Here is a 26,040-nt window from a genome sequence, read left to right as displayed (position 1 = left end):
AAAATAAGATCAGAGTTCACTTATTAGGCTTGTCAACAACCCAGCTGGTCTACGTAGTTGTGGATCAAACAATCAAGGAGACTTGGTTAATGATTGTTGATCACTGACTAATCACTGTATTTTCCACAGGAAAGCCCACATATATATTTTATAATGATTCATGATTACTTTTGCTGTCCACACCCAGTAAACTGAGACTCCAGAACATATAAATAAGGTTCTACCTTTAACCCACTCTCCCCAGAAGAAAAACAGATCTCATGATCTTATTGTGGTACATCCAAAGGCATAACTCTACTCAACAGATGCAGGGCTAATGACTAATGACATCTAGTGGACAGTTGCAGTAAGGTGCTGCCATAAAAACTATTTTTGAAAAAGTCAATTATAAATAGTCTCTGACACCACACCATGCACACAAACAGGTGTTTGGTATGATTATTTAATACAGACCTTAGGCTGGTTCTCTGTCTGATTTGATCGCATCTAATCACTGACGTTTAAAATGTAATTTAACCACAAACCTACAATGATCATTTCACCTATCATCCGGACAATTAAGATGAGAGAAGCCTAATTATTAGGTTATAAAGAAATATCTACATTGTTTCATATAAACGCAACTTCTCTAGCCATTTTTATTCATGTATTTATTTTATTTTAATTTTTTTAGTGTAAAAAAACAGTAAAAACGTTCTCAACGTTCAGGCTCTTTAAGGCTCTTTAAGGGGATACTTCAGTCACATTGGCACAACTGTATGAGTTATCTGGATTTAAAAACATATCAAGCATGATTAAAATATGATTTACATGTGTGTTAACCTGTATATAACCCGTGACCCATGCACTCTTTGCAGATTCAGATTATTAACACAAAAAATAATCAACCAATTTATTATGATGTATTATTACGGATTTAACGACCTAGCAGTAGCAGTAGTTAAAATTAGTCCCACCTTAACAGTTGCTTTACTCACTTGATAAATACAAAAATGAATCAACTATTATCTAATAATATAATAGTATAATATAGATAATCCTGAAGAGGACTTGCACGATTGGTGTATTTAGTGTATGTTTGTGTACGTTTAGTTCAGAAAAACTTCTCAGTACATCTTCCATCACTGAATAATTGTTATCACTAAACAAAAACAGTGTAACAGCAGGCGCTCCGCTAAAGCGCAGCCGGGACGTTTGACCCAAAGGACATCCCGTAGCTCCGCTGGTGTGGACAGTTGTTTTAGGCTACAGTGCCACCTGAGTGACAGGTATCAGTCGTTTGTCTGCGAACAATTAGACAACGCAGCAGACTAACGCAAATAATCAATATTTGTTTTGTAGATATGGTGTAGAAAGGTTTGTGTCCCACACTGAAGATAATTTCGTATAATTAGCTCACCAGTTGGGCTAGTGTGTGTGGTAGGTGGCTAGCTGTTTGGCTAACTTCGTCACGAGCTGAAAATTAGCAACGGACGCGGCGGACAGTAGATGAACGGTGCCGCGACTGTCGGTGACTGTCTGTGAAATAAACCACCGGGAGTGCCACAATGAATGTCGCTAAAAGTGGTTACCGCGTCTTTTCAGCAAACTCGTCCGTAGCATGTACAGAATTGGCCAAGAAGATAACGGAGTAAGCATAATGTTCACCATTACTGCTGTCAGTGATTGCTGGTTCATGTAAACTGAGCTGTTCTCCTACACGGGGCCAAGCTTTAAGGCATTTAAGCTTGTGAAAAACGTCTAATTGTATTTGTCAAAGCCTGTTAAATGAGCAATGACCTGCAACTTTCAGAATTTAGCATTCACCACAGCAGCAGACAATAGTTGGCAAATGGTATTGTGTAATGCGTTTTATGTGGCTGCTATCACTGAGTGCTTGAAGAGTGCTGGTCTCAGTGCCTGCAGCTGTTTTTGCATGGCCAGCGAGAATCTGTCAGCCTGGGAATGAATGGATGATGTGATCAATGGCTCATGTTGATCTGCATGAGAGACCCTGCAGTTGCTTACTGCAGCATATATCTCACACTTGTTCACATTGTGTCTGTAATTTTGTGCTCTTGTTTCTTAGGCGACTGGGAGTTGAACTGGGGAAGTCTGTGGTCTTTCAGGAATCCAACAGAGGTGAGGAGAATATTATGGCATGATTTAAAAATGTCTTAATGTTTCAAGTAATGGAGTCTGGAACCTTGGCATTTAGGCTGCTGAACTGATCAACATCTGCTTTTCAGAAAATACGTGGCTTGTGCACATAGCATCTGTTACACACCCAAGTTACAAGTAGGGTTAGAATAGTGTCACTGTTCACAACAGTATGCGATGCAAAGAGCCATTTGTTCTGCACACAAGACCATTTGTGTGATACATGGAGATATTTTCTCCCAGAGCCTGAGGAAATAGAGTTAGAGTTATTAAGTGATGAGTGTTATATGCACCACTGACAATTTAACGAAGTAATGATGAAAATGAAGAACATTTCCTTAATAGAACTTAAAACTTGAAAGTGAGAATAAGGTACTACTGACTTTAAGACACAGCTTTTCTAAATTAACTGATCATGTCTTATTTTTTCTCTGTACAGAGACTAGAGTGGATGTAAAAGAATCTGTTCGTGGACAAACTATCTTCATCATCCAGACAATACCAAGGTGAGTGTAGAAGGACATGCCATTTTTACTGCAGCAGGAATTTGAAATGTTCTTACCATAGATGATCACTTCAACTTCATATGAAGTTCATATGATGTACTGTTCTCGCTATGTTTTTGTTACAACCAGAGATGTCAACACAGCCATCATGGAGCTGCTGGTTATGGCTTATGCCCTCAAGACCTCTTGTGCAAAGAACATCATTGGAGTCATTCCGTACTTCCCCTACAGCAAGCAGTGCAAGATGAGAAAGAGGGGCTCAATAGTGTGCAAGCTGTTAGCTTCGATGTTAGCTAAAGCAGGTAAAGACAACAAGCTGCATCTCAAGCTGCGGTTGTGTTAAAAATCTCTTCATTCCTCACCATCTCTGGTGTTGAGTTTGCAGGGACTAAATTTCATGTCCACAGATACAAACTCTTCTAGTTTTTGAGATTAAATACCTGTGTTAATTGTGAATAAGGCTGTGCTACTCATCTGTCCTTTACCCCAAAGGATTAACACACATCATCACCATGGACTTGCATCAGAAGGAGATCCAAGGCTTCTTCAGCTTTCCAGTGGACAATTTGCGTGCCTCCCCTTTTTTGATTCAGTACATCCAAGAGGAGGTGATAATCGCATCTGAATGTTTATTGTCGGTGTTTAAGTATAGGTGTTGACAACCCCAGCAAACTCAATCAATCAGTCTGATAGAAACACTGACGTCTGTTTTCATTCATCCTGTCAGATTCCAGATTACCGAAATTCCATCATTGTGGCAAAGTCCCCAGCTGCAGCTAAAAGGTAACTGATGGAAATAAACAAACATTACATCATGCAAGAACTGTTCTATCATACAAATATGTTTTATATAGATAGAGTATGTCATTTGCAAGGTATGTGACTCAATATGTGCATGGAAAAGGATGTTGATGCTCTGTAAATAATTTAAAAAGAGGAATAATGATAAAGATGTCTGCCCCATTTCAACGCAACATTCTGACCTTTCTCTATTTTCCTTCTGTGTTCTTTCTTCTTTTAGGGCTCAGTCGTATGCAGAGCGCCTGCGTTTGGGTCTTGCTGTGATTCACGGCGAGGCTCAGTGTTCAGAGTCGGACATGGCCGATGGAAGACACTCCCCACCGTGTGTACGCAACACCACAGGACACACAGGACTGGAGCTGCCTTGTAAGAACACTCATCTTTGTAGGGCGCAGTCTGGTGTCTCAGGTTTTCTGTGTAGATTTTTTGGTGCACTGCTTGATAGATTTGACTTGTACAGGTAACATAACCCTGCCTACGGCTTGTCAAAGATAGATTTCTTTTTATTTATCATACCATGGTCGAGTTTAGCAAGAAATTTCTTATGATTTCTACTAGTTTAATTCTTCAGTGCTTTAAAGTTTAGTATCTCAACACTGAAATGCATTCATAATATAAATCCTGCTTACGACCTAATACAGCTCTTGGAGCTGATTCTGCTGTTTCTCTCATACCATCAACCATTGTCCAAGAGACAGATTTTTGTGTTGCTGCATGTTTTAATTCCACAGATACACTATTTTTACTCATTCTGCATCATCAGCAAGCTGCAACTCATAACTTACAAAGATTGACGTGCTTTATAATAGAATCATAATCCCTACCTGTTTCTTGGTACATACCATGATTTAATGGAATTTATGTATTTTTTTTAAAGAAATACAAATGCAACTCTTGCATATAGTTTTCAACGTATTTGCAGTATTAATTTCTGGTAAGGCCATGTACAGTAAATGTGACTGACAAAATATCAAAAAATTGTGTCATTGGCAAATGACTCCAAAGTATTTGCGTCCCGTGTTCACTTTATTATTTGGTAAAAAAAAAAAAAAAAATCTATTCTTGTGTTCCTATTCTTACCCTCGACTTAAAAAATCCTCCTTTGGAACAAAAGCTCACAAATTGCTTCAAACATAAGAAGACTTTGTTTTAAATTTTTGACATGATAAGTCTGATTTGTTGATGTGACCTTTTTTTTTTTTTTTTTATTTCTGTTTACCTAGCGAGAGGATTTTCCAAGTCTTGGCATCATGTGTTTGTCATGTCAAATACTTGTGCATTTGTGTTAACGTGGTGTTTATTTGTTGGTAATAGCAGGCAAACAACAAGCCCCGTTCCCTGGCATAGAGCTCCCAAGTACGGCCGTAAACTTAACTTATATCTGACTATGAAATGATTCCTCAAATGGTTCCTCAATTCGTGCATGTGTAGATGAAGGGTTTGTGTTGCATCTTGTGAAAATACAGTCTGGATTCAGGAGGGGGGAGTTTGTGAAAACTGCACAAACTGATTGTTAGTGCCCCAAACAATTTGCATTGACAGAACTTTTTCAGGCCAGTCAGCTACAGTGTGCTCCATACTAAATGCTATTTGCATGGCATGTTTGATTTGAAATAAGTAGTGCTCATGTTTACCGCACCTTTCTCAGATTCCAGACAGCTAGTTCTACAAGATGGCCAAAACCCTCTTTGTTTTGTTGTGTTCTGATTTTATTTTGAAATCCATAAATCAAACCAAAACCACGGCAAACATTTTTTTTGTTTTCTTTTTTTTTCTTTTTTTCTTTATATACCTGGACTCATCTTGCCAATCAACACATGATGCACCCATTTTAAACCTGCTCTTACAAACCTGATTAACATTTGGTCATAACTGCATGTGATGCTACAATGAAGCATGCTTTTGAAACCTAACATCTAATGTGGGGAAGGAGAAACGTTACGAATGGAAGGGTTGGTACATTGACGTGTTGAATTTACACAGCACAAATCAAAGTTTCAGTTTGCTGCCTCAGCTGAAAAACAGAAATTATTTTATCAGCAATAATATTTAGAGTAGCATTACACTTTTGTCTCTGTGGTAGAAGTTTCTGGAATGCAGCGCCAACCTGTTGTTAAATTTTGCCATTGAAATCCATTCCGACTTTCATATCTGTCACAGGAATGTTGATTAATGGATTTTCTTGATAAAAATTTCAGGACATCTTAAACTAATTTTAAAGACATCTGACCAAACATTTCTCAGGTAGCTTGTTGCAGTATCTCAGCAAGCTGTAAAGACGACATCATTTTTTGAGAAGTGTGTGTACTGCTAACAACGTGGCTTTTGCTGTTTTAGAAGTCTGAATGTGACACTGCCAGGTTTTCTGATGCTGTGGGACTCGCGGTATTCAGCAAAAGTGTTTTGCAAGGCATGCTCCTCCTTTCTCTGCTTCTTTATACTTTTTCCTTCACAATCGGCTTCGCTGGCTGATTGTTTACCAGTTGTTTGTTTCCTTATACCCTTTGAATGACCACGTTTACATGCACACCAATACTCAAAATGCAGCCATTAAATTAGGTTATTTCACAAAACCTTAATCAAATCCTAGTTTCATTTTTTTTTGCTTCAATTAACAACATAGTCTATAGAATTATTTATTTTAGTTGCAGGGTATGAACTTATGTCATATTGTTAAGTCTGCCACAAGGTGGAGCACTTTCATGTTGTTGTGCAGCAATGGTTCTATTTAACCTTTCTTGTGACAGTTTATATACCTCTAGCACAATTGCATAGTGTTATTCCAGCTGCTCATAGACCCCATGTTGTGGTGATGGACAGCAACTTGGCTCAGAAGCATTGTTAGTGACAAATGAAGCTGTCTTGATACGAATAATTAAATGATATTTTCCTTGTTTTGTGGTTCAGAAATGCAGCTGTTAGCATCTCCTGTGATTGGCATGTGAGATGTGACCTGATTATTGTGTGCATGTAAAAGTAGCCGCTGGCAGCAGTGATGTTCGACTGAGGACTGACCCCAGAACATTGACAAGTGTGTATGAAGAAACCCTCATCAGTGCTTGTCAGCCACCATTGTCCCTGTGTGAAATAAGACTGTGTGATGCTTATTGGTTCATATGCAGACTGCTGCCATGTGCCTGCCCACAGCCCAGGCCTGAGGTTGTGTGTGTCCAGGCAGTTATACATGACCTTCTGATTGGGTATCCTGGGCAGAAAACCCCGTCATTTGATTTTTTTTGCATGGCATGTGCTGTACTAAGTTTAGCATTTCAGTTTAATCTCCTAGGGGTAGGTGGGGTAGAATGGGGGGAAATATTCAAAGCAAGTGCCAGCCTTTGATTGCCATTTTAAATTTCATACATCATTGCATTACTCTAACGGAATATCTGCAAATAAGTTACATTATTACTGATTATAACCCTATGATTTGGGGTGTAGATTTACCTAAATCGCAAAACATTTTCTCAACCCATTTTACCCAATCTACTGAGATTTCTTTCTGATTAGATGAAATGTAGTAGACATAACCTCCTCGATGTGATCTCACAGGTAACCGATTCTGCTTGCATTTTCAGTAATGATGGCCAAGGAGAAACCTCCCATTACTGTAGTCGGAGACGTGGGAGGGAGAATTGCCATTATTGTGGTAAGATGCTGCAAAGACTTGATGTGCCCTTTCTATCAGTGTCATTGTAGAGCTGGCTTTTTCAGCTGTAGCCAGCTTGTAATTATTGCTGTTTCAGAGCTCGCATGAACAGTACTTCAAGGAGTTTTCGCTTTAAGTGGTAAAATTCATTCAATCTAAAATCCACCACTTTAAATGCCATGTATTGCAGGACACATGGTATGGATTTGAAACTATAACATGGACAGGTGTGAAGTTAGATGTTAATGCTTTTTGAAGAGCATTTGAAGTGAGAAGTAGTACCACTTTCATCCTCTGCCATATTAAAAGTTGAATTCATAAGCAATAAAACATGCTTATGCTTAAGACTGATTTTGCTGTTTAAGAGCCATTACTAAATCAGTTTAGTGACTTGATGACACATTTTGACATGTTTTGTCACTTGTGGCCACAGTAGCTGCTCTTCAGCAAATATTAGTGTTGTTCATGTTTTTGGCATGATCCTAAATTTCCAACTTACACAGTAAGGAATGAACTAAACCTAACCAAAACAAAAACCTGGAACACAGAAAAAAACAGTTTCCCTAGTCTCCCATTAATCTTCTAATCTCTCAATCAGGTACTATATAGGCTGCTATGAGTGTGAATATTGGATATTCAGGTAAGTAGGAAGCCAAGTAGTCAGAGACACCATGACACAGAAATGACTGAAGAGAAAGGGAAGGAGGTATAATTGTTAAGTCTTAGGTACAGACTGTGTTTTTCTTTTTTCTTTTTCCAGGATGACATTATAGATGATGTAGGAGACTTTGTTGCAGCTGCAGAGATCCTGAAAGAGAGAGGAGCCTATAAAATTTATATCATGGCCACACATGGTTTACTGTCTGCTGATGCTCCACGCCTCATAGAGGAATCTGCTATTGATGAGGTGAGGACACCTAGAATAGATTTTTTCGTTCGCGTGTATCCCCTCTAGGGTTGAAGCTTTATCAGTATTTGTTTAAAGGAAATCCCTCTGTGTAATATCTACTCTACTAAATATCAATGAGGAACTTATCTGAAAGGAAATTTTTGATGAACTCTCATCAGTTCTTTATAAACTATGAAATACTTCCTTGTAATGAAAGGTTTTTCAGCAGAATTGAGCAAGAAATGAGTTGGAACAAGAAGCAGGGAAGGATCATTACATCCAGAAGCTGCATTTCTGTCAAATTTTCAGTTCCTCCTAAATCTCAGCAAACAATAGATACAGTATAAATGTTGTATTTATTTTATAAAATGCATTTAAGTAATTAAATAAATAATATTTGCATTTGTGATATTAGTTTGTTTCTCATATTTACTGCATAGGTAGTTGAAAAATTAGACCGATAAACAGCTTTTTAATTCAAATAGAAACTGTCTCATTAAGTCTAAGCACAATGTCTGTGTTCACTGGGTGTTCAGGTGGTGGTGACCAACACAGTACCCCATGAAGTACAGAAGCTGCAGTGTCCCAAAATCAAGACTGTGGATGTCAGCATGATTCTGGCTGAGGCTATCCGCCGCATCCACAATGGAGAGTCCATGGCCTACTTGTTCCGCAACATCACTGTGGACGACTAGTGAGTGTCAGACAGTGAGGGCTGAGGTGGGTCTTATCGTGACTGAGGGCAGGTGCACATCTTCCCAGTCCTGTAAAAAAAAAAAAAAAAAAAAAAAAATGCTAATGCCATGTTCCATGTATTGTGTATGTCAGGATCACATGTATCCTAATTCATTTAAAGAATCTAAAGAAGAAACAAAATTTAAGATTCACCCAAAGTTATTTATCTTCTCAAAAAAAAAATTGTAAAAATGTATTTCTTATGTTAAGTTGAGAAATGCATCTTATCCTTATTAATTAAGGGTGATAAAAGAGCAAACAAGTGACTTTTAGCTTTGATGCATACCAGACATACTTTGAAGCCTTGGTCCTTTCCTTGTCTTGCTGCTCTCATTGATTTTTTCAACACGAACAAAAGATGCTTTGTATTTAAGAAGATATTTTGTCATACAGTGTGGTACCTCATATTTAATGACTGAACTTCATCTGCAAATAAGAAGAAGAGAAAATGTGTCCAGTAAAAGGACTTTGTGCTTTTACACCATACTCTTGCTGGCCCCCATGATCAGGGCTGCTTAGCACTGTGATTACCTTGCATTTAATGGGGTGTGTAGTTTGAAACCACTCAGATAAGACTGGACAAACTCCTGTTCATTGGTGCCCAAACTATATTTTTATGCAGGTTTCTTTTTTTGCACCATTTGTGGGACTGTTTGGTAAAATGTCCTATGTGGCATAAGACATTTTTCATCATCTGCATCAATTAATGGGCCATCCATTCATGTTGTATTTATTAGATGGTCAGTTCAACAAAATTATTACAACTTACCCTTTTAGCTTAGCTTTTACCTGCAGCTGTTGTAAGAAATCAACCTCTGAGATTCCTTCTATTACCCCAGTGCAATGGAGGTGAGTGAAACTTGGTGTTCAGATCATCAGTAAATTTGGTTTTTAGCTCAAAGAAAAACTCAACCATGTTTAGGGCGAGGTCTGTGGGTTATGGAAAGGCAAGTATTTAAAAGATCTGATCACCACAGATGAAGTTCGCATCCACTCTTGTGCTAGCAACAGAAGTCTAACAGTGAATGGCTGCATATTACTGGCAGTAAGTGGGAAGTAAGTTTTTTGTGACTGGGTGAACTGACCCTTTAATATACTACACTTCTTTAGAAATTGACTGAACATACATAGTACAATGCTGTGCTTATTGTAACTGGCTGATGATAACTGTTATCTGACAGTGACACCACACTACACGTTAGTTGCGTACATGGCTAAAAGGAGGACATGTTTTAGCTAGTTTACTACAGAGTCTGCATTGTTTTTCAAAGCAGATCATAATCAACTGCTTTGGTTTAGTTATTGTTTTTGTCACAGCTACGGTCACTATCTGGTGATGTGACTGAAAGCCTGGAGGGATTTGAAAAGTCTGCTGGCTAGTGGTGGGATACATGCTGCCTACTTTACTAGGTTATGTTAAAACAATTGTTTTACTTGTAAGTTACCCAGACTATGGTCATATATTTTTAAAATCAAGCAGGAGTCATGTTCTCGTTCCCCCTGATAGGTGTCCACATTTGCTATTTTTTGGTGTCAATCTAAATGTGAATTTTTAACAGAATTGTTCATGAGGGCAGTGCAGGTCTTGAAACTTGAGAATGATCTCAGCATTTGAATCTAACAGATCAGTAGACTGCCTTTGGATTGATCCATGCTTTCAGGTGCATTACCTTGAAGCGACAACTTTGACAGAATCGAATACGGTGGGCTACTTTAAGTTGTTTATTATGCTGTATTAAAGGGAATGGAAACTGATGCCTGCCTGGAAAACAATACAATAAAAAAACTGAAAACTTGTCAGCAGCGGTTTATAGTAAATTGACAAAAACATGTGAACCGCATGGTCTTGATGTGGGTCTCTAAATTGCTGTGGTGTCTCCCTGTGAGAACCTGCACTTTTAAATGTGCACCTTTCTGTGCCCTCTGAGATAAATTTCAGAGTGAAGCTCAAGGGGAAATTAGTATACTTCTATGCTGTTTGAGCCTTTTGCTCAGGGAAATATGCTTTAAAAGCCAATGCACAATTACTTGTTTTTGTGTTCTTGTTGGTGGAAAAAAAAGTTTGTTGAGAATGTCTTCCATACAGCTGTACTGCACGCCTTTGCTTTTTACCATTGGTTTAATGTTGTTATAGATACTAGAATCCTTCTGAAGTTGTTCTCTTTTGGTATTTGACGCTGGTGTCGAGTTGGCATAAAGTTGGAGGTTGTCTGTATCTAATGCTGAACCAATTCCAGCTCAGATTTTATGTCATTAGCATATTTCATGATGTCTTCTCTGTATGTACTCTTCCCCTGATGTCAAGAACGTATAGTTCAGACCCTGACACCCCTCTGTCAACCTCCACAGCATTTGTCAATGTCTATGAAAATAAAACTCTTTCCTCATGCGCCTTGTTCTTTGGTGAACAACCAGACTTAGACCTCCATCCATGCACAGTATGATATGTTACAGGAAAGTCAAACTTTATTTGGTTTTAGGTTTAAATATTAGTCATATTTCTTCTAAGCCTTAGACTGGAAAATATTTCACATTGACAGCAAAATGTTTAAATCTTTATTTTGTTAATCTGGATTATATAGTGATAGCATTCCTTACCTACCTTCAAGATTATAATCTTCCATTTCAGTGCAGAACTAAATGTTAATACAAAATATGACAAAAATTAAAATGCATATCTGATATTTCAGACCTTGCATACAGCATACCAGATACAAGCTGTTTTGTAAGAGATTACCTGTCTTGTGCCAGACAAAGCCTTGATGTAGTGACAGTCAGAGATCCTATTCTTGTTCAAAACTTCTCAGGCATCTGACCAACACTGAGGAGCTTTGACCAAGTCCAGGAGCAGAGACAAACACAGAAGCACTCACCATTTATGGAAGGAGACTAGAGGATTTTCATAATGTGGAGTAAGGCTGAATCTGACCCGTTAACATCAACATCGCTGCGTTCACTGTGGGTACAAAAGTTGATGCAGTTAAATTCTTACATTTTCTAGTGCCTATCTAAAACTATCTAAGTATATTAGTTCTCATTACATCCTGAATGAAAAGTTTAGCTCGCACCTGGGTTTTAAAAGGGGTTGTCTTGCCTCTGTGTCTCCATCCATGTGCCGAAAAGACGAGTAAGTGTGTGGCTGTGGACCAGCTGGAGACAGCTGTGAGTTTAAACAGGACACAAAGAGGAACCAGAGATTTGATAATCACAGGTCACTTCCTTGTCTGATTCTAGGGAAACAATGCACCTTGTCTCTGAAAGAGGAAGCATACCTTTTTCTCTCCCTCTCTGGGCCTATGTGGCCTTTCAGCAGTTGGGGAATTTTAGTTGCCATTTATCAGCACATACTTTTAGAGAACGTCAGAAATGTCAGAAACAGTTCAACTGATGCATGTAAACGGTTATTGTCACCATGTCTACAGTGAGGCGGATGGGAAGTATTTTTCATTCGTGCAAACTAGTTTACGTCACAAATTTATTGTGCTCCTGAAGTCTGTAAATTAGAGGAAGAGAGGATCGTGCCAACCATCCTGCTTATCATCTTCATTATTTTGTTTTCTAGTTTAGTAAGTCTGGTTCCACCTGTTTGGTTTGAGTTAAAACCTGCAGATCTTCCTGCATAACACTTTGTACTAAACAGACACAGGCCACTAGACTGTTAACTCCAAAGTAAAGATGTACAGAACAAGTGAGGTACATATAGTATACAGTAAACATCAGAATAGTTATATACACGTTTCTTTTTTTGACTTAACCTTGTACGGTAGCCGTTGTTGAAGGCGGAAGTTGATAAGGATAAAAGGGTAAATTTCTGGTCATTTTCTGATCTCATTTTAGTCGATACCTGTTTGTTATTGTTTGAAAAAGCTGCTTCCTCATATTGATCCACAGAGAGTATTTCTTTAAATGGCTGTATTGTTGGTGCATAATGACCACCAGAGGGCAATACAGCACAGAGTAGAGATCTCATGGAGTTGATTTTGTGTGGGTGAGATCAATGCAACAAGTCCTTAGTTTACTTTATTTCACCATGATAATTCCTTCAGTATCAATTCCACATTCCAGGGAGTTTTGGGCACATACATTAGAGTCAATACCAATCCCTTTCTTTTTTCTTTTTTTTTATTAACAACTCACTTTTCTGGTTAGACAAGAAGTTATCAATTTTATATTATAATTTGGTCTTCAACTCTCAAATTCCAGTTAGAGTGGAATTATAATAATTTAAAATGGCTTTTACGTCAAAATTGTGTCCATATGCTCTGAAAGACTTACTTACAATTAAAAGGGATATATCTCATGTTTAAAATAAGTTCTAAGACAGAGAAATTTGAAATGTCAAATCTTTTCAAATACGTGCCAGCTGAACACACTCTCAGTGAAGAATGAGCAGTCAAATCAGATGTAACATACTCACATTTTATCTGAAGAAGCCTTCCTAAAGACTTCCTCCCGTATTAGGTCAATACATTGTGTCTTTATATCTGACATAAATCTAAACTTCACTGACAGACAACTTTAAATACTTTTTTCAGGCTACTGAGATTTTAAAGTGGTGTCATGTAACCCCTATATGCTGTCCTGTGTGTTACTGTAATGACTCTTATAACATAGTCATTTTCCAAATCACTGCCATTTAGAAAAAAAAATGTAGTGAATATCTGTGCTTTCCCCCACCCACACTTCCTTTCTGTCTGTTCTGTCACATAAAGAAAAATCCCATTAGTCAAAATAAGTAATTAATATGTAGAGAGGGGTTTTGTTTATCGTCAAATGAGCGTGGATAAGTAAAACATCACTGTGGTGTCATAGAAAACACAATGACATTTAATTTCTGAAAAAAAAGAAAATGGTGCAGACAGAAAGGGACCTTCGCTCTCATTAAAAATAAACTATTATCCAATAGGAAAAAATCCAAATTAGAAAGGATTTATTGGTCAAACAGAGTGAGAAACAGCAGTAAATGTACAGCATGTATTTCAAAATAATAGTTTACATGTGCATAAGGGGCAGCATGTCAGACAAGCTACACAAGAAAAGACAAACAGTTTCCAGGTTAAGCAGTTCTTATTCTGTTGTTCACTTGGTTCATAAAACCATCACACGAAGACACAAACAGACTTTTGCATGAACACTCATGACTTCACAGTTATTGCACTTTTTTTTTTAACACCAATAACATGAAACCCCCTAAAATGAAACATCACATACAGAGATTTGAGTGAAAGCTGGGCTTATGATACATAATGCTGCTTATACACTGTCACCCTTTATTACTGCACCTTTTTTTTGACTTTCACAGTAACTATTGTCTGTGCGCTATTTCCTCTTGTCGCTATTCAAGCAGTTCAGCCACATTCTTTCTGGCCTTCGAGGTGGTATCTGTTTTCATCATCTGTTAGAGACATCTCTGTGTGTCCAATGCTGCAGTGCTTAACCCTGCGTTTCTTTAGAGTCTTAACACATTTAACACTGTCTCTTGGTTTGATTCTGTGCAGTCAGCTCGCACCAACAAAGTTCTTTCACTCTCTTTTGGGCAGTTTTCTGTCACCCTCTCTCAGTCTCTTTTCGTCTTGTTGCCCATTGAGCAGTTCTGCATCATTATGAGATGAGGCAGCTGTTGGTCTTGTTCATAGGGGGCCGCTTGTTGCCCTCCTTGGGGAAGGTTTCCCGTCTCCGGCACAGTGCCGGACTGAGCCGACTGGGCAGGTTGGCCTGTTGGAGCAGCTCTTTGAAAGCCTCCAACACGTTGACGTTGTCTTTGGCCGAAGACTCCAGGAAGCTGTGGTTCCAGTCCAGCTCCACTGTGGACAGCACGTCCTCGCTGGACACCTGGCGTTCATTGTGACGGTCAATTTTGTTGCCTATCACTACTATAGGCGTGTACTTGTCCTCTTTGACCTCCAGGATCTCCTCTCGCAGACTCTTGACCGCCTCCAAGGATTCAGGGTCATCCACAGCGTAGACCAGGGCGAAGGCATCGCTGTTCTGGATGGAGAGCTTGCGCATGGCTGGGAAGGAGTAGCTGCCACTGGTGTCCATGATGTTGATGGTGACTTTGATGCCCCCCACCTCATACTCCTTCCTGTAGAGCTCCTCCACTGTGCGCCGGTGCTTGGGCTCAAAGGTGTCTTTGAGGAAGCGTTGGATGAGGGCTGTCTTACCCACTCCAGCTGCTCCCAAGAACACCAGACGCACCTCTGTCTTCTCCTTCAGATCAAAAGACATGGCGGGTGCCTGTTGCTCTTTTCCTCCCAAACTGAAAGAATCTCCTCTGTTATTTATCTTTATTCTCCTCTCCTTTACTTGTGGATCCTTGTCTGAAAATGGTTTTGATAGTAGTGATGGAGTTGGACGTAGCTGTGTTGAAGAGGATGATGATAGCAGGTGCATGTGAGTGAGCCTGTCAGGCTGCACTCTGTATTTATGTTCACACACTGTAACTGCCCCTTCTGCTCTCAGCCAATCAGGCGAAGGCTGTAGCTCCCTCTCTCTGAACTTAAAGCAGCCAATCACAGTCACTGATGCAAATCAAGTAGAGTAAGAGAAAAAAATAGGTTAGAGAAGTCAGTGTTACTTTAATTTGTCAAAAAAAAAAAAATAAGTGATGAAGGGAAAAAAAGAAGTTTTCATAACATTTGTACAGGATCATTCAACTAAATTTGGTGGATTGTCACACAGGGAACACACATTTTATATCTAAAAAATTAACCAGAAGAAAATGAGGAAGATTGGAGACACAAATCTTTAAAATAGTGTTGAAAATTCCAAATGGATGATATAGATATTGCCTTTAAAGAAAACTGAGGCAAGTTAAAATTCAGGCACTTTTACACATTGCAGGCTCAAATTTGAATGAACTGTTAAGTGTGCGTACTAAAAAGAACAATTCTTTGATGGCAGTTTTGGTGAATTATAAACCAAGTTTTAACCAAGTATAGTTTTTGATAAAATAAATAGCAAAGAATTTATTCTTTAAGCAAACATAAGAGTTCAGTCAGTTTAGTTTGTGTGGCATAAATTCTGTCTCTGCAGCCATCATAGAAAGGTCATACATTCAAAGCAGTTCTCAGTGGACCGCCCAGACAAGAACAATGTGCCAATAATTTCCTGTTGATGTTGAGAAACAAAATGTCATTTGATCCACGCAAGATTGTTTTGTTGAATATAAAAGATCTCAGTTTCCGCTGGGGAAGACTCACTACAGTCATAGAAAGCGTGATTGTTCATGGTTGTAGTACTTCACTCTGCAAAAGGGAAAATGCATAAAATCCTATCTGTTATTACAAAATAAAACCCTTCTTTTTTAATACATTTGCCATTTTATTTCATGCACAGATATCTTTTTTACAGCCTGATCTCCATTTTTTTTTCATTTCAGAGTCTCACTAGACATTTCTCTCTCATTTCTCTTTCATTACAGCCCGTTAATCGCAATCTAGTTTAAAGTAACATAAAGTGCATGCTTAGATATATACAGTTTTGCATTGAAATTATGTAATCCATGGAAAAAAGAAAAGTGTGCGTTCAGTATCATTGTTTTCCCACTGGTGCTGGGATTCAGATGTCAACTGTGTGGGAAGCTGAATGGTCTGCATTCAGTTCAGACAAAGTAGAAAAATAATGTAATATCACGGCTATCATACTGAGATCTCTCACATGCTCCCTCAGCTCAGACTTTGTCACTTGTTGCTATGATACCACAAAATCCATTACCTGAAAGCTGAAAGGGATTCGTGAGTAGAAATGTGTGCCTAATTAGTGCTGTCATTCATTACTGAGCCTAACGGTTGACGCAGGAGAATGGTAATGGTCGGTAATGGGGTATATTGGCTAATTGGCAAATTAAAAGCACATTTCATGTCACCATATTTCATTGGCCAAACACCGTGTATGTGATTTAGAATAATGATCACATTTTATCGTAGCTACCTCGATTGTACATTTTCACTAATTCCCTCTTTGTTGTTCTGTCACAAGTATGTGTAAATCTAATTTTACACACAACTTAAGTGCATATCCTGATGTTACTCTTATGTTTTTCATTCTGTAAACTCTCAGCAAGGGGACTTGGGGACGTTAACTATAGACTTTCTGACATCTGTCGTGACCGAGGTGTGCATCCTCCCCTCTCTGGAGACAAAACTGGCCTGAGGCTAAAGCTCAAAGCCCCCAAGCAATTCAACTCTATCTCTCAGGTTCTTCACTTCATTAAATACAAGCAAGACAGTACCAGCAAGGGAGCCTATATATTTCATTTTCTTTCAACCGTACATTTTTATTGGTATAGTTTCCTTTCAGGTCAGGGCATTCTACAAGGACAATGTGAAAACAGCTTCAAAGGTTAAAAAAAAAAAAAAAGAATAGAAACTTTGAGGAATGAAAATACAAAGATTGGTGAGTGGGACCTTGAGTGTACAAGAAGGTGAATTTAACTTTATTTTTAAAGCAGCTACAATTGATTTTTTGGCCAGTTGCTAATATATTATATATTGGCCTGTTTTTACATTTAGCAGATGTGGAGCAATATTAGCATTCATTTGGAGCTGTGTTTCAGTCCACATGATGGTTGAAAGTCCAATATTCCCTTTTTTTGCTCTTGACTCCTGAGGAAAATATCTGGCTATTTAGCTGCTAAATGTGAAAGTATGTTCACTGACTATTCACTAACTTGGCTGATGACAGTAGTGAGAGTGAACCAAAACAGCTGTGGGCTGTAAAACAAAAGCAATGAGCAGAAAGACACTAAAACACTGAGGGAAACTGTAGAGTAGGTGATAATTATCCCAAAAGTCAAAAAAATCCCAAAATAAAACAGGCCTGACGACCTCACCACTTTTGGTTATTTTAAGCCACATTAAGCTTGCTACCATTCATTTTCAGCCACTTTCATGAAACTCACAGATTATGCATTCATTTGTTGTTTAATTTTTTATCCATGCAGCGTGACGCTAGAGATGGCAATGTCCGGTGATACCACTTCGGTCCCACTCCTAACATCTATTATGGATTGCCATGAAATGTAATTGTAAAGAATGAATTATAATTATACAGTAAATATAACACCTGTAAAACTAATGACATCCGCATCAGCCTCAGCTGTACTTTGTGTTTACTAATTAGCAAATATTAGCATCCTAACACGCTAAACTAAGATGCTGAACATGGTAAACATTGTACCTGCTAAACATCAGTCATTGTGAGCATGTTAGGATTTAGCTCCTCACAGCGCTGCACATCTAATCTTGTTCAACCGCCAAATTTCCTGCACATTTCTTCTGGCCACTGAGAGATTTTTCTGCAACTGGCTTTTTCTTTGGCTGTGGTGCAGTATTGAGCTGCTGGTCGCTCTCACTGGCTCAGAGGCGTTAGTTTATGATGATGACTGGCTGCGATAATGGGAGGAACAAGCTGTTCTCAGAGCATGAAGTCTTTTATTTGGTCACATAGGAAGGACACTCTCTCAGGACCGGGTTCTCTGTCGATTTATGATTTGTCGGAGACTACTCAGCAGTGTCTTATTCAAGAGGAATTCTGAGAGAAGAGACGGGTGTGTGTTCTGTACACATATCATATGTCTGTCTTTAGTGTTCTAAGAAAAATGCCAAGAGAGCTGAAGGATCCAGTTTCAGGAGCTGGCACTAGATGACATTTACTTAAGTTGCACAGCAGTGTTTGATGAGGTAGTACAGAGGCATTATTTGAGTTGATAGAGTTTGAGCTGGGTAAGACAGTCACAAATGTATATTTTGTGGAAGGGTGGTTTGTTTCTGTGTGTGTTTAATCAGCTGGGTGTGTCGACATGCGTGGCAGTCTGGCCTGTCAGTCAGTCATGTCATGCTTCGTGTTTAGTCACGGGGTGCGGAGCAGAAAATTTAGCCTTATCAGACTTTGTTGGTCTAGTGCCGCCAATATGTACTCGTTATGTTGAAAAGGCCAGTGGTCTATACTTGGAATAGTAAAAGTTTGTACTGCATACAGGAACTTGTAGTGCAAAACAAACAGCTCCTAATATCTACTAATAAAGGAGTGTAAGTCACATGAGTGTTGTTCTCTTGTTCTTGTATGGCATTAAAAAAAAACACAGATGTACTATAAGCTGTTATAGACGGGCTGACCCAGAAACCCTGCACCATGCTGTAAAGTCATTTGATCTTTACAGCTGAGCTAAGTGGGCAATTTAAGGACTCTGCTCTGAACTCTGAGCAGACACAAGATCTCCACACTTTGTTTGCCCACGGAATAAAGACAAAGTCATTTGCCACAGTAGGCTATTAATGCCATTAAATTGATACGTATCGAGAAGAATAGGAGTGTAAACAGTGTTCTTGAATTTTTTTTAAATCTTTATTCACATAAGAAACAGCAGAATTTCACTGGCTGATTAGTACATCACATTTCTAACATCCACACTTTACAAGCTCAAACTGTTTCAGGCTAAATTAGCTCGACTTTGATGGACTATCTCATTATTTTTGGGGATGAACAGTAACAGTAACATTGCCTGACGCAGATGTAACACAGAGGTCTGATGCTGCGGACGGCTCCATCATCTGTCTCACACAAGAAACAGCGTGACACATGCATAATGGCCTGGGCCGGGGAGCTATCTGACAGCACATTTTTGGATGGATTCTTCCCCATGGAGACTGTAGCTGTCTGAATTATTTTAAAATGAAAGGCCAGAGCTTCCACAACCAGCTGCTGCTTCACAGGTGATTCACTTTGGCGGGTTTTAGCCGAGCGTGAATACTAATTGGATTTGTATTATTTCAGGATTTGGGCCTTAACTGAAAGCCCTATAGCACACATGTGATTAGGGAGACAGATGTCACTTTGTCCTGCATTTGTTAATTTCTGTCCAGAAAGAAATATGTTCAAACAGTATAAATATGCAACGATAAATAACTTTTCTCTTTATTCCTTGCTTTGTTCTAATATATATATATTAAAACATAATGAAATAAATCTCATTCTGCAAATACAGATACCACTTTACAAGTATGTCAGTAAGAAGTACAGACCAGAAAACTCACAGAAAGCCCACTAACATTGCCCCACTAATTTCTTATCGTTTGTCATAATCCATCCTTTTCAATCAGTGGCTTTGTAACTTTAGACAGAATGAGAACGCACATGCAGGTCACTCTCACGAGTGTATAGTCAAACCTCCTCCCTCCTACATTTGGTGGCTACATGTCCTTTGACATTGTCCTTTGGCTCTGGAACATCATGTCCTGGATAATGAGAGGTGTGGTGGTGGTGGTGGAGGGGGCAGGAGCAACCGCGGTTAGCCTGTGGTGACTGGTGTCATTACACCTCACTGCACTCGGAGGTGTTCTCTATGTTTGAGGAAGCAGTAGTTATTATGAGTTGAAAGGCTCTACCTGTGTGGGGTTGACATTTTATTCTAAATGTAGATATTTAAAAACAAACTTCTGTAATTTAACACTTTTTATCTAAGGTTTTGTACCTGAATTATGTCTTAGGTTTTCTTGACCGGACATATTTCCATATGTTCTAAGACTTGATCAGCAGCAATCAATAGAGAGTACTCTCCTCTGCCATTTCTTTTTCAAGGCCAACAAATATGTTTCAAGACAACAAAAGCAACTTGTTTTCTATGTCGTGGTTAGCGATGACTGAAGAGGAGCCTTTGCATGCACTCAACACACTCAGAACATCCCGTGATGAAACTAAAAAAAACAGTTTGGACTGGGTGTACAAGCACTTTGTTATGCAACCTGTGGCACCGAAAAAAGGGAGAGGTGGGGGCAAGCAAGGTAAAAGACATCGAGAAGCAGCAGGTATTTAGTTTAGGTTTGAGTGAAATGACAAGTATGTGTGATGTACTGTATCCCTTTTTCAGAGTTTATCCCATTGCTGACAGGACCTTCAATAAACTCACACACCATGTAAATTACACAGTCAGGAGATATAAGAAACAGAAAGTGGAAAACATACTCTGCCACCACATACATATATATATAACCAAACCCTACCAGGCTTCCCACATTCTCAAAGACCATTGCAGACTTCATGTGTTCAGAACTGTGAGATTCAAGAGTCTCCAAGCCTGCTCTGAGTTGTTGTCCAAAGCATCAGGGACCAGTCTGCAGCAAGCACCTTTTTAATTTGAACAGTGGTTTGCTGGTTTCTAGTTGGAGAATTGATGTCTCAGTTTTTCAGTTTCCTTAGTGACAGGTATTAGGTATCAAGGAGTTTCTACCGTATATTAAACGTGTAAAACAAGTTGAGGGCAGCGTCTGTGCACATCACTGACATCTCCAGCATCATTATCTTTTTAAATAAATGCTATTATTGTTTAGCAGTGCACTGCTCTCTCTCCCCTAGCAACTGGACTTATGCTGTTATTATTATGCTGTTACTGAGTATTAGAGACCCATAGGGCAGGAAATGTAACTGGATTTCTCAGAATTGTGTATTTATCATATCAGTGACTCTAGGGTGAAAATGTACAATTATATTCTTGAACTGCAGATTTTTTTTTCCTGTGGATACATTTATCACAGCATAAAGTCAGTCATTTGTTTCTGCTTCTTTATTTATTTTTGTTTATCTTGACCTAATTTTACATTTCAAACTTTTACATAACATTTTCCACACCAAACTTTTGGTGTGGCATTTTGCAAAGCACCCCACTTACCTTTAACTTGGGCGCCCTGCTTGTCCTGACTTTATGCCTCTGCTTACCAGTATTGCTGGTTTAGTATGTATGTGGTTGCTAAAGGCTGTTGTGACAGGTGAAGTCTGGAGTGGAGATGTCACTGCCTGCCATGGCTTCTGGGTAAAAGTTACATTTTGGCAGATAAATGTGAAAAAAACAAAACAACCTAAACATCCTCATGAAAGCTCCTTAATGAAGCGTTGATAAATTGATCTTGTCCACTTTCTGTTCCTGCATGGCATGTGATAATAGTGGCAGATTTACCTCTCAAAACTAGCAGTGAGTCTTCAATTCCACACACAGTTTAAAAGGCATCTTAGACTTGGAAATGACGGAGCAGTATTGTTTTGACAGGGTAAAAGTCTTTCTGTATACAGTCTACGGCAGAGCTATAGTCCCTTTAATACGATGTGGTAAATAGAAATGTAATAAAATGCTGTCTGTTCTAACATTACCCTTGAATGGTTTAGCTTACCATAGAAAAATAGAAAATCATACTTGGATAAGCAACACAGAGGTTATAGGATATGAAGGATATGAAGATGATGAATAACCGAAGAAACTGGCAAAACATATCACTATTTAATTAAACTTTAGCTGGAGCTTAAACTTCCCCAAACCAAATAAAGGGCAGGATGTCTGAGCTGCTATTATTATACTAAATTCTTCTTTTATAACATTACCTGTTCCTCTACACAATTATATAGTTAATGACAATTGTCTATGGAGGTAATGCTAGTTTCACTAAGGCTAGTTAGCCAGGCATGCTCAGGTTCATAGTTTAGCAGAGGAACACACAGTTTAATCCATTCCTTACATTTTTGCTCTTCACAGTTTTAGTTTTGGAAAAATACACCACCCTACAAACCCTTGCAGTGCCATGTGTCGCCCTTACTTTGCACATCATTTTAACCTGTGGAGACTTTGACACACCTCCTGTGTGCTCAGTTATAGCTAAGCTATGACTGGACAATTACTGAGTGAGGGTGGGGCTTAACAACCTGACCTTTTTGAAAATTATGATATAGACCCTCAAATCAAATCTGGACCACTAGTGGCCTTCACCACAAACTACTACAGAAGCACATAATAAACTAACAGAACGTTTGTTTGTTTTTGTTTTTTTGTGTGATAACATTGTTTGGAACATTTTGATTTATTCAGAAACATAATTATATGATAAGCAAACAGTAAGCTTCATGGCATTCTTTCTCTTTCTTTTGATTACCACCACCAGTCAAACAATAATGTCCATTTTAATTAATATGATAAAGTTTAATAGAGTCAGAAGCTTAATTTTCACTCCACACCAGACTTAAATTGAATTATGTCCAGATGTCTGGAAGCTAGTTAAAGAAAATTAACATTTAGCCTTATGTGTATTTCATAATGAATATTAACCTGTCAATTCCACACAAGTCCTTAACCTTTCTTTTCAGTGTCATCTCTGCTCATGGACATGTATGAAACAGTGTGAACGGTGCATGCTAATGAAATCAGCATAGAATTAGCATAAAATAAGCTGCAGGGAACATGGAGATGAGTGAGATCAACTTGCTTAAACTGCTCTTGTGACATATGCTGTAGATCACCTTCCACCGACAGCTGAGCTTATTGGGCCCTTACAAATGTTTCATATCCACTGAGATTAGATAAGAGAATGTGTGTGTGTCAAGTGTTGTGAAGTGTGTATTTATTAAGCTGAAGTTTTATAATTTAAAAGAAAGCATAAGGCTGTTGATTTATACATAATACCATTATGCAGATTTTTCACCTCGCAGCTTGTTAAATTAAGCTTGAAGGCTCAGACCTGAATGCACAAACTCTCTAAACACAGTTTACAGGCAGAAACATTATATTCAGATGCAGTGACCTCAATGACCAATGACCTGAATATACTTATCTACAAAACTGAAATTTCAGGTACAAATAAAATTTACAAGCCTACAAAACTAATATTACAGATGCAAAACTCTTTTCAAACACACCTCTATGAATGACTTGATAGCCTGTTTGGCTGTGTATATTATTCTTATAATGACTCAGTATGTGGGTTTGTCCTTAACTGAAGCGTACATTCAGCCATCAGCAGTATGGATGTGGGAGGGACCCACAAAGAACCAGCTGACATTCAGGAAAATCATAACGAGGGAAGTTATTTCCTGGGTTGGTGCTATATGTAGGTCACTGTGACACCAATACATGAGAAAGTTCAAAGTTGTCTTTACGTTGTGTGTTATCAGGCCAAGGCCAGCTCTCACATGTTATTGTCTATATGTTATTGTCACCATTTGTGTCATTTTCTCATGTTTGTATTATTGAACTTGCCCCATTTTCACAAACAAACTAGCATTCAGAATGAATAATGGCAGAACTGAAAGATCTGGATGTTTTTTTTTTTTCTGTTGAATGTGTTTACCATGGTCTAAAGAGGCAGGAGTGCTAGTGAAGCGCAGTACATGAATTTCCCATCTTGTTTGGCACATCATGCTGCAGACCAACCAAGGTCATTCAATCACTGCAAACATTTTGTTGTACAAAATGATGACCATAAAAAAAAATCTGTTTCTTTTGTATCTTCATGGTTAACTGAGAAACTAGTGGCTTTTTTGATCCAACTTAAATATCCTGTAAATTCTGGGTTATGGGGGTGTTTCACTTCACACTGTGCTTACAGACTTGAAATGAAGTAATTGACTCACTCAACAGAATCATCTGTTCACAACTTATGCAACAAGCCACCTTGGGGGAATGTTGGGTAATAAATCCCAAGGGGAACTACCAAGAATTTAGTTTGTTTTCCATCTCCGTGCATATTCTGCCCAGCGCAAGATAAACATATCCTCCCATCTATTGTTTTGAAGGCCCCGGGTTTGCGTTGTGCCTCTCTAGACCTTCTTCAAGGTGAACGCATTCTTCAAGCACTGAAGATAATTTCAGGCAAACAACAACCTTGGTGAAATTTGCATCAGTGCGACTGAATCGGTGGGAGTCCCTGCCAAGGCTGGCATTTTTCCCTATCTTGTAATTTTTTTAAATAAAGTATCTATTAAAGACGTTAAACCATAATTACAGCTTTTCCCTGTTAGTGCATCTGAATCAACTATATAGCTACAGCTGTAAATAAACACAGTGCACAGACAGCTGGGGAACGTGCTAGAAATGTAGTCATTGGGGAAAAATGCCAATATTCAATAAGAATTGACTTTTGAAAAAGGGCATCTTGAAAAAAGAAATTCTAATATGAATTAAAAATAATAGGCTATACTATCAAACTGTTATAAATGATGGAATGAAATTTCAAAATAATGAGTTGAATTTCAGTAATATTTTAATATTATTATTCATTTCATTTTGTCTTTTAAAAATTGTATTTAGTACTGAACTCTTTGGGGTTCTTTCAAAGCACACACATCATCACGCAGAGGTCTCCATTGTTTGTACACAGAGCCGCCGAATCAGCAATGACACGTTTCTCCTCATCAGTCAGTGAGTTCAACTGTGCTGAACTCTCACCTGATTTTCCAGAGTAGGTCTTAACGCTAGTGAGCTGCCAGCTGTAGATCGCAAATACAGAGGAAAGCGCACACACACACACACACTCTTCATCTCCAACTTTACACACGTGCATTGCACTCTGTCTCTAAAGTGGAAGTGTGAAAATTCTCGAGTGTCATGAAGGCAAAGTGATCGGTTTCTGTGTTTGGGTTCCACAGCACATGACCCAAGGTTTTGTTTGACTGTGTAATGCAGCGAGATAATGGATAGTAATGTGACCAGCCAATGTCTACCAATAGGATGACTGTAAAGTCCAGTGGACCGAGCACATCTGGTTTTTATCTGATGGTGTCACTTGGGGTGAAGCAGCAGTTTTGTCTTTACTTCCAGAAATAAAAGATGAGCGCAACAGTTGCTGAAGTTTTATTTTATACGTTGTTTTAAGGCCATTCTTTCAAAACAGGTCTGACCTGTCGCTTTGATCTGACATTGCCTTTGTGTCACTGTCACTCTTAATTTTCCTCTCACACTGTCACTACTTTGCTGTTAACTTCTTCTCTGTGTAGGAGGTAGATTTATGAAATCGCCTGTTGGCTCACTTCCATTTTCAGGAGATGACATTTTAATTGTGAGGGTCTGAAAATGAGCGAACTGTGGCTCATGCACTCTCTTTTAACTGTGACTGTGGTTATTGAGTCGATTGGCCACTCAATGCAGCAGCTAGAAAATAACTGTTTTACTCTTGTCCATCTTTCATATTCTCATCTCCACTGAACATGAAGTGTCACCTCAGCTGGACTCGCTCTGAAATGAAGATGAAAATGTTTTTATAGACGTATAATTTCTCATTTGGATGCTGATAAGTTGTTACTGTGGCAACACCTGTTACACTACATTCAACGTATGTTTGCACTTAATGCAGGAAGAAATAATATTACAATATCGCCATTGCACCTAACATCATAAAATTACATCAAAACCAAACCAATGTGTATCAAAGTGCATCTCAGTTTGCTCGAAAGTTATAGAAAACATTGCTAAAAATGAACAGGAAGATGAAAAGTAATAGAATGATGTAGTGCTTAAGATGAACAGAAGCTTTTTGCACACATGTTGTGCACTGAACTGTTTTTGGCAT

The 26,040-nt window shown here is 38.6% G+C and overlaps 2 protein-coding genes across 2 annotated transcripts; one reads left to right on the top strand and one right to left on the bottom strand.

Moving 5' to 3' along the window:
• The first annotated feature begins 1,220 nt into the window (after positions 1-1,220).
• prpsap1 (phosphoribosyl pyrophosphate synthetase-associated protein 1) lies at positions 1,221-11,100 on the top strand. Its single transcript, XM_041062594.1, has 10 exons — positions 1,221-1,630; positions 2,069-2,121; positions 2,579-2,645; positions 2,775-2,947; positions 3,138-3,253; positions 3,373-3,428; positions 3,667-3,812; positions 7,022-7,092; positions 7,853-7,999; positions 8,518-11,100. Exons 1-10 carry the CDS (start codon positions 1,548-1,550, stop codon positions 8,674-8,676), a joined length of 1,071 nt encoding a protein of 356 aa, XP_040918528.1. The 5' UTR covers positions 1,221-1,547; the 3' UTR covers positions 8,677-11,100.
• A 2,529-nt stretch (positions 11,101-13,629) lies between these two features.
• Positions 13,630-15,098, bottom strand: LOC121198581 (ras-related protein Rap-1b-like). Its single transcript, XM_041062831.1, has one exon. It carries the CDS (start codon positions 14,942-14,944, stop codon positions 14,318-14,320), a length of 627 nt encoding a protein of 208 aa, XP_040918765.1. The 5' UTR covers positions 14,945-15,098; the 3' UTR covers positions 13,630-14,317.
• Positions 15,099-26,040: the final 10,942 nt, after the last annotated feature.

The sequence above is a fragment of the Toxotes jaculatrix genome, chromosome 18, assembly GCF_017976425.1.
Source record: "Toxotes jaculatrix isolate fToxJac2 chromosome 18, fToxJac2.pri, whole genome shotgun sequence".
Taxonomy (NCBI): domain Eukaryota; kingdom Metazoa; phylum Chordata; class Actinopteri; family Toxotidae; genus Toxotes; species Toxotes jaculatrix.
This window is presented reverse-complemented; position numbering and strand designations above follow the sequence as displayed.

Coding starts and splice junctions, on each gene's coding strand:
- prpsap1 (XM_041062594.1), top strand. CDS start 1,548: ATGAATGTCGCTAAAAGTGGTTACCGCGTCTTTTCAGCAAACTCGTCC. Junction 2,122..2,578: donor CTTTCAGGAATCCAACAGAG/GTGAGGAGAATA, acceptor TTCTCTGTACAG/AGACTAGAGTGGATGTAAAA. Junction 7,093..7,852: donor GGAGAATTGCCATTATTGTG/GTAAGATGCTGC, acceptor TTCTTTTTCCAG/GATGACATTATAGATGATGT.
- LOC121198581 (XM_041062831.1), bottom strand. CDS start 14,944: ATGTCTTTTGATCTGAAGGAGAAGACAGAGGTGCGTCTGGTGTTCTTG.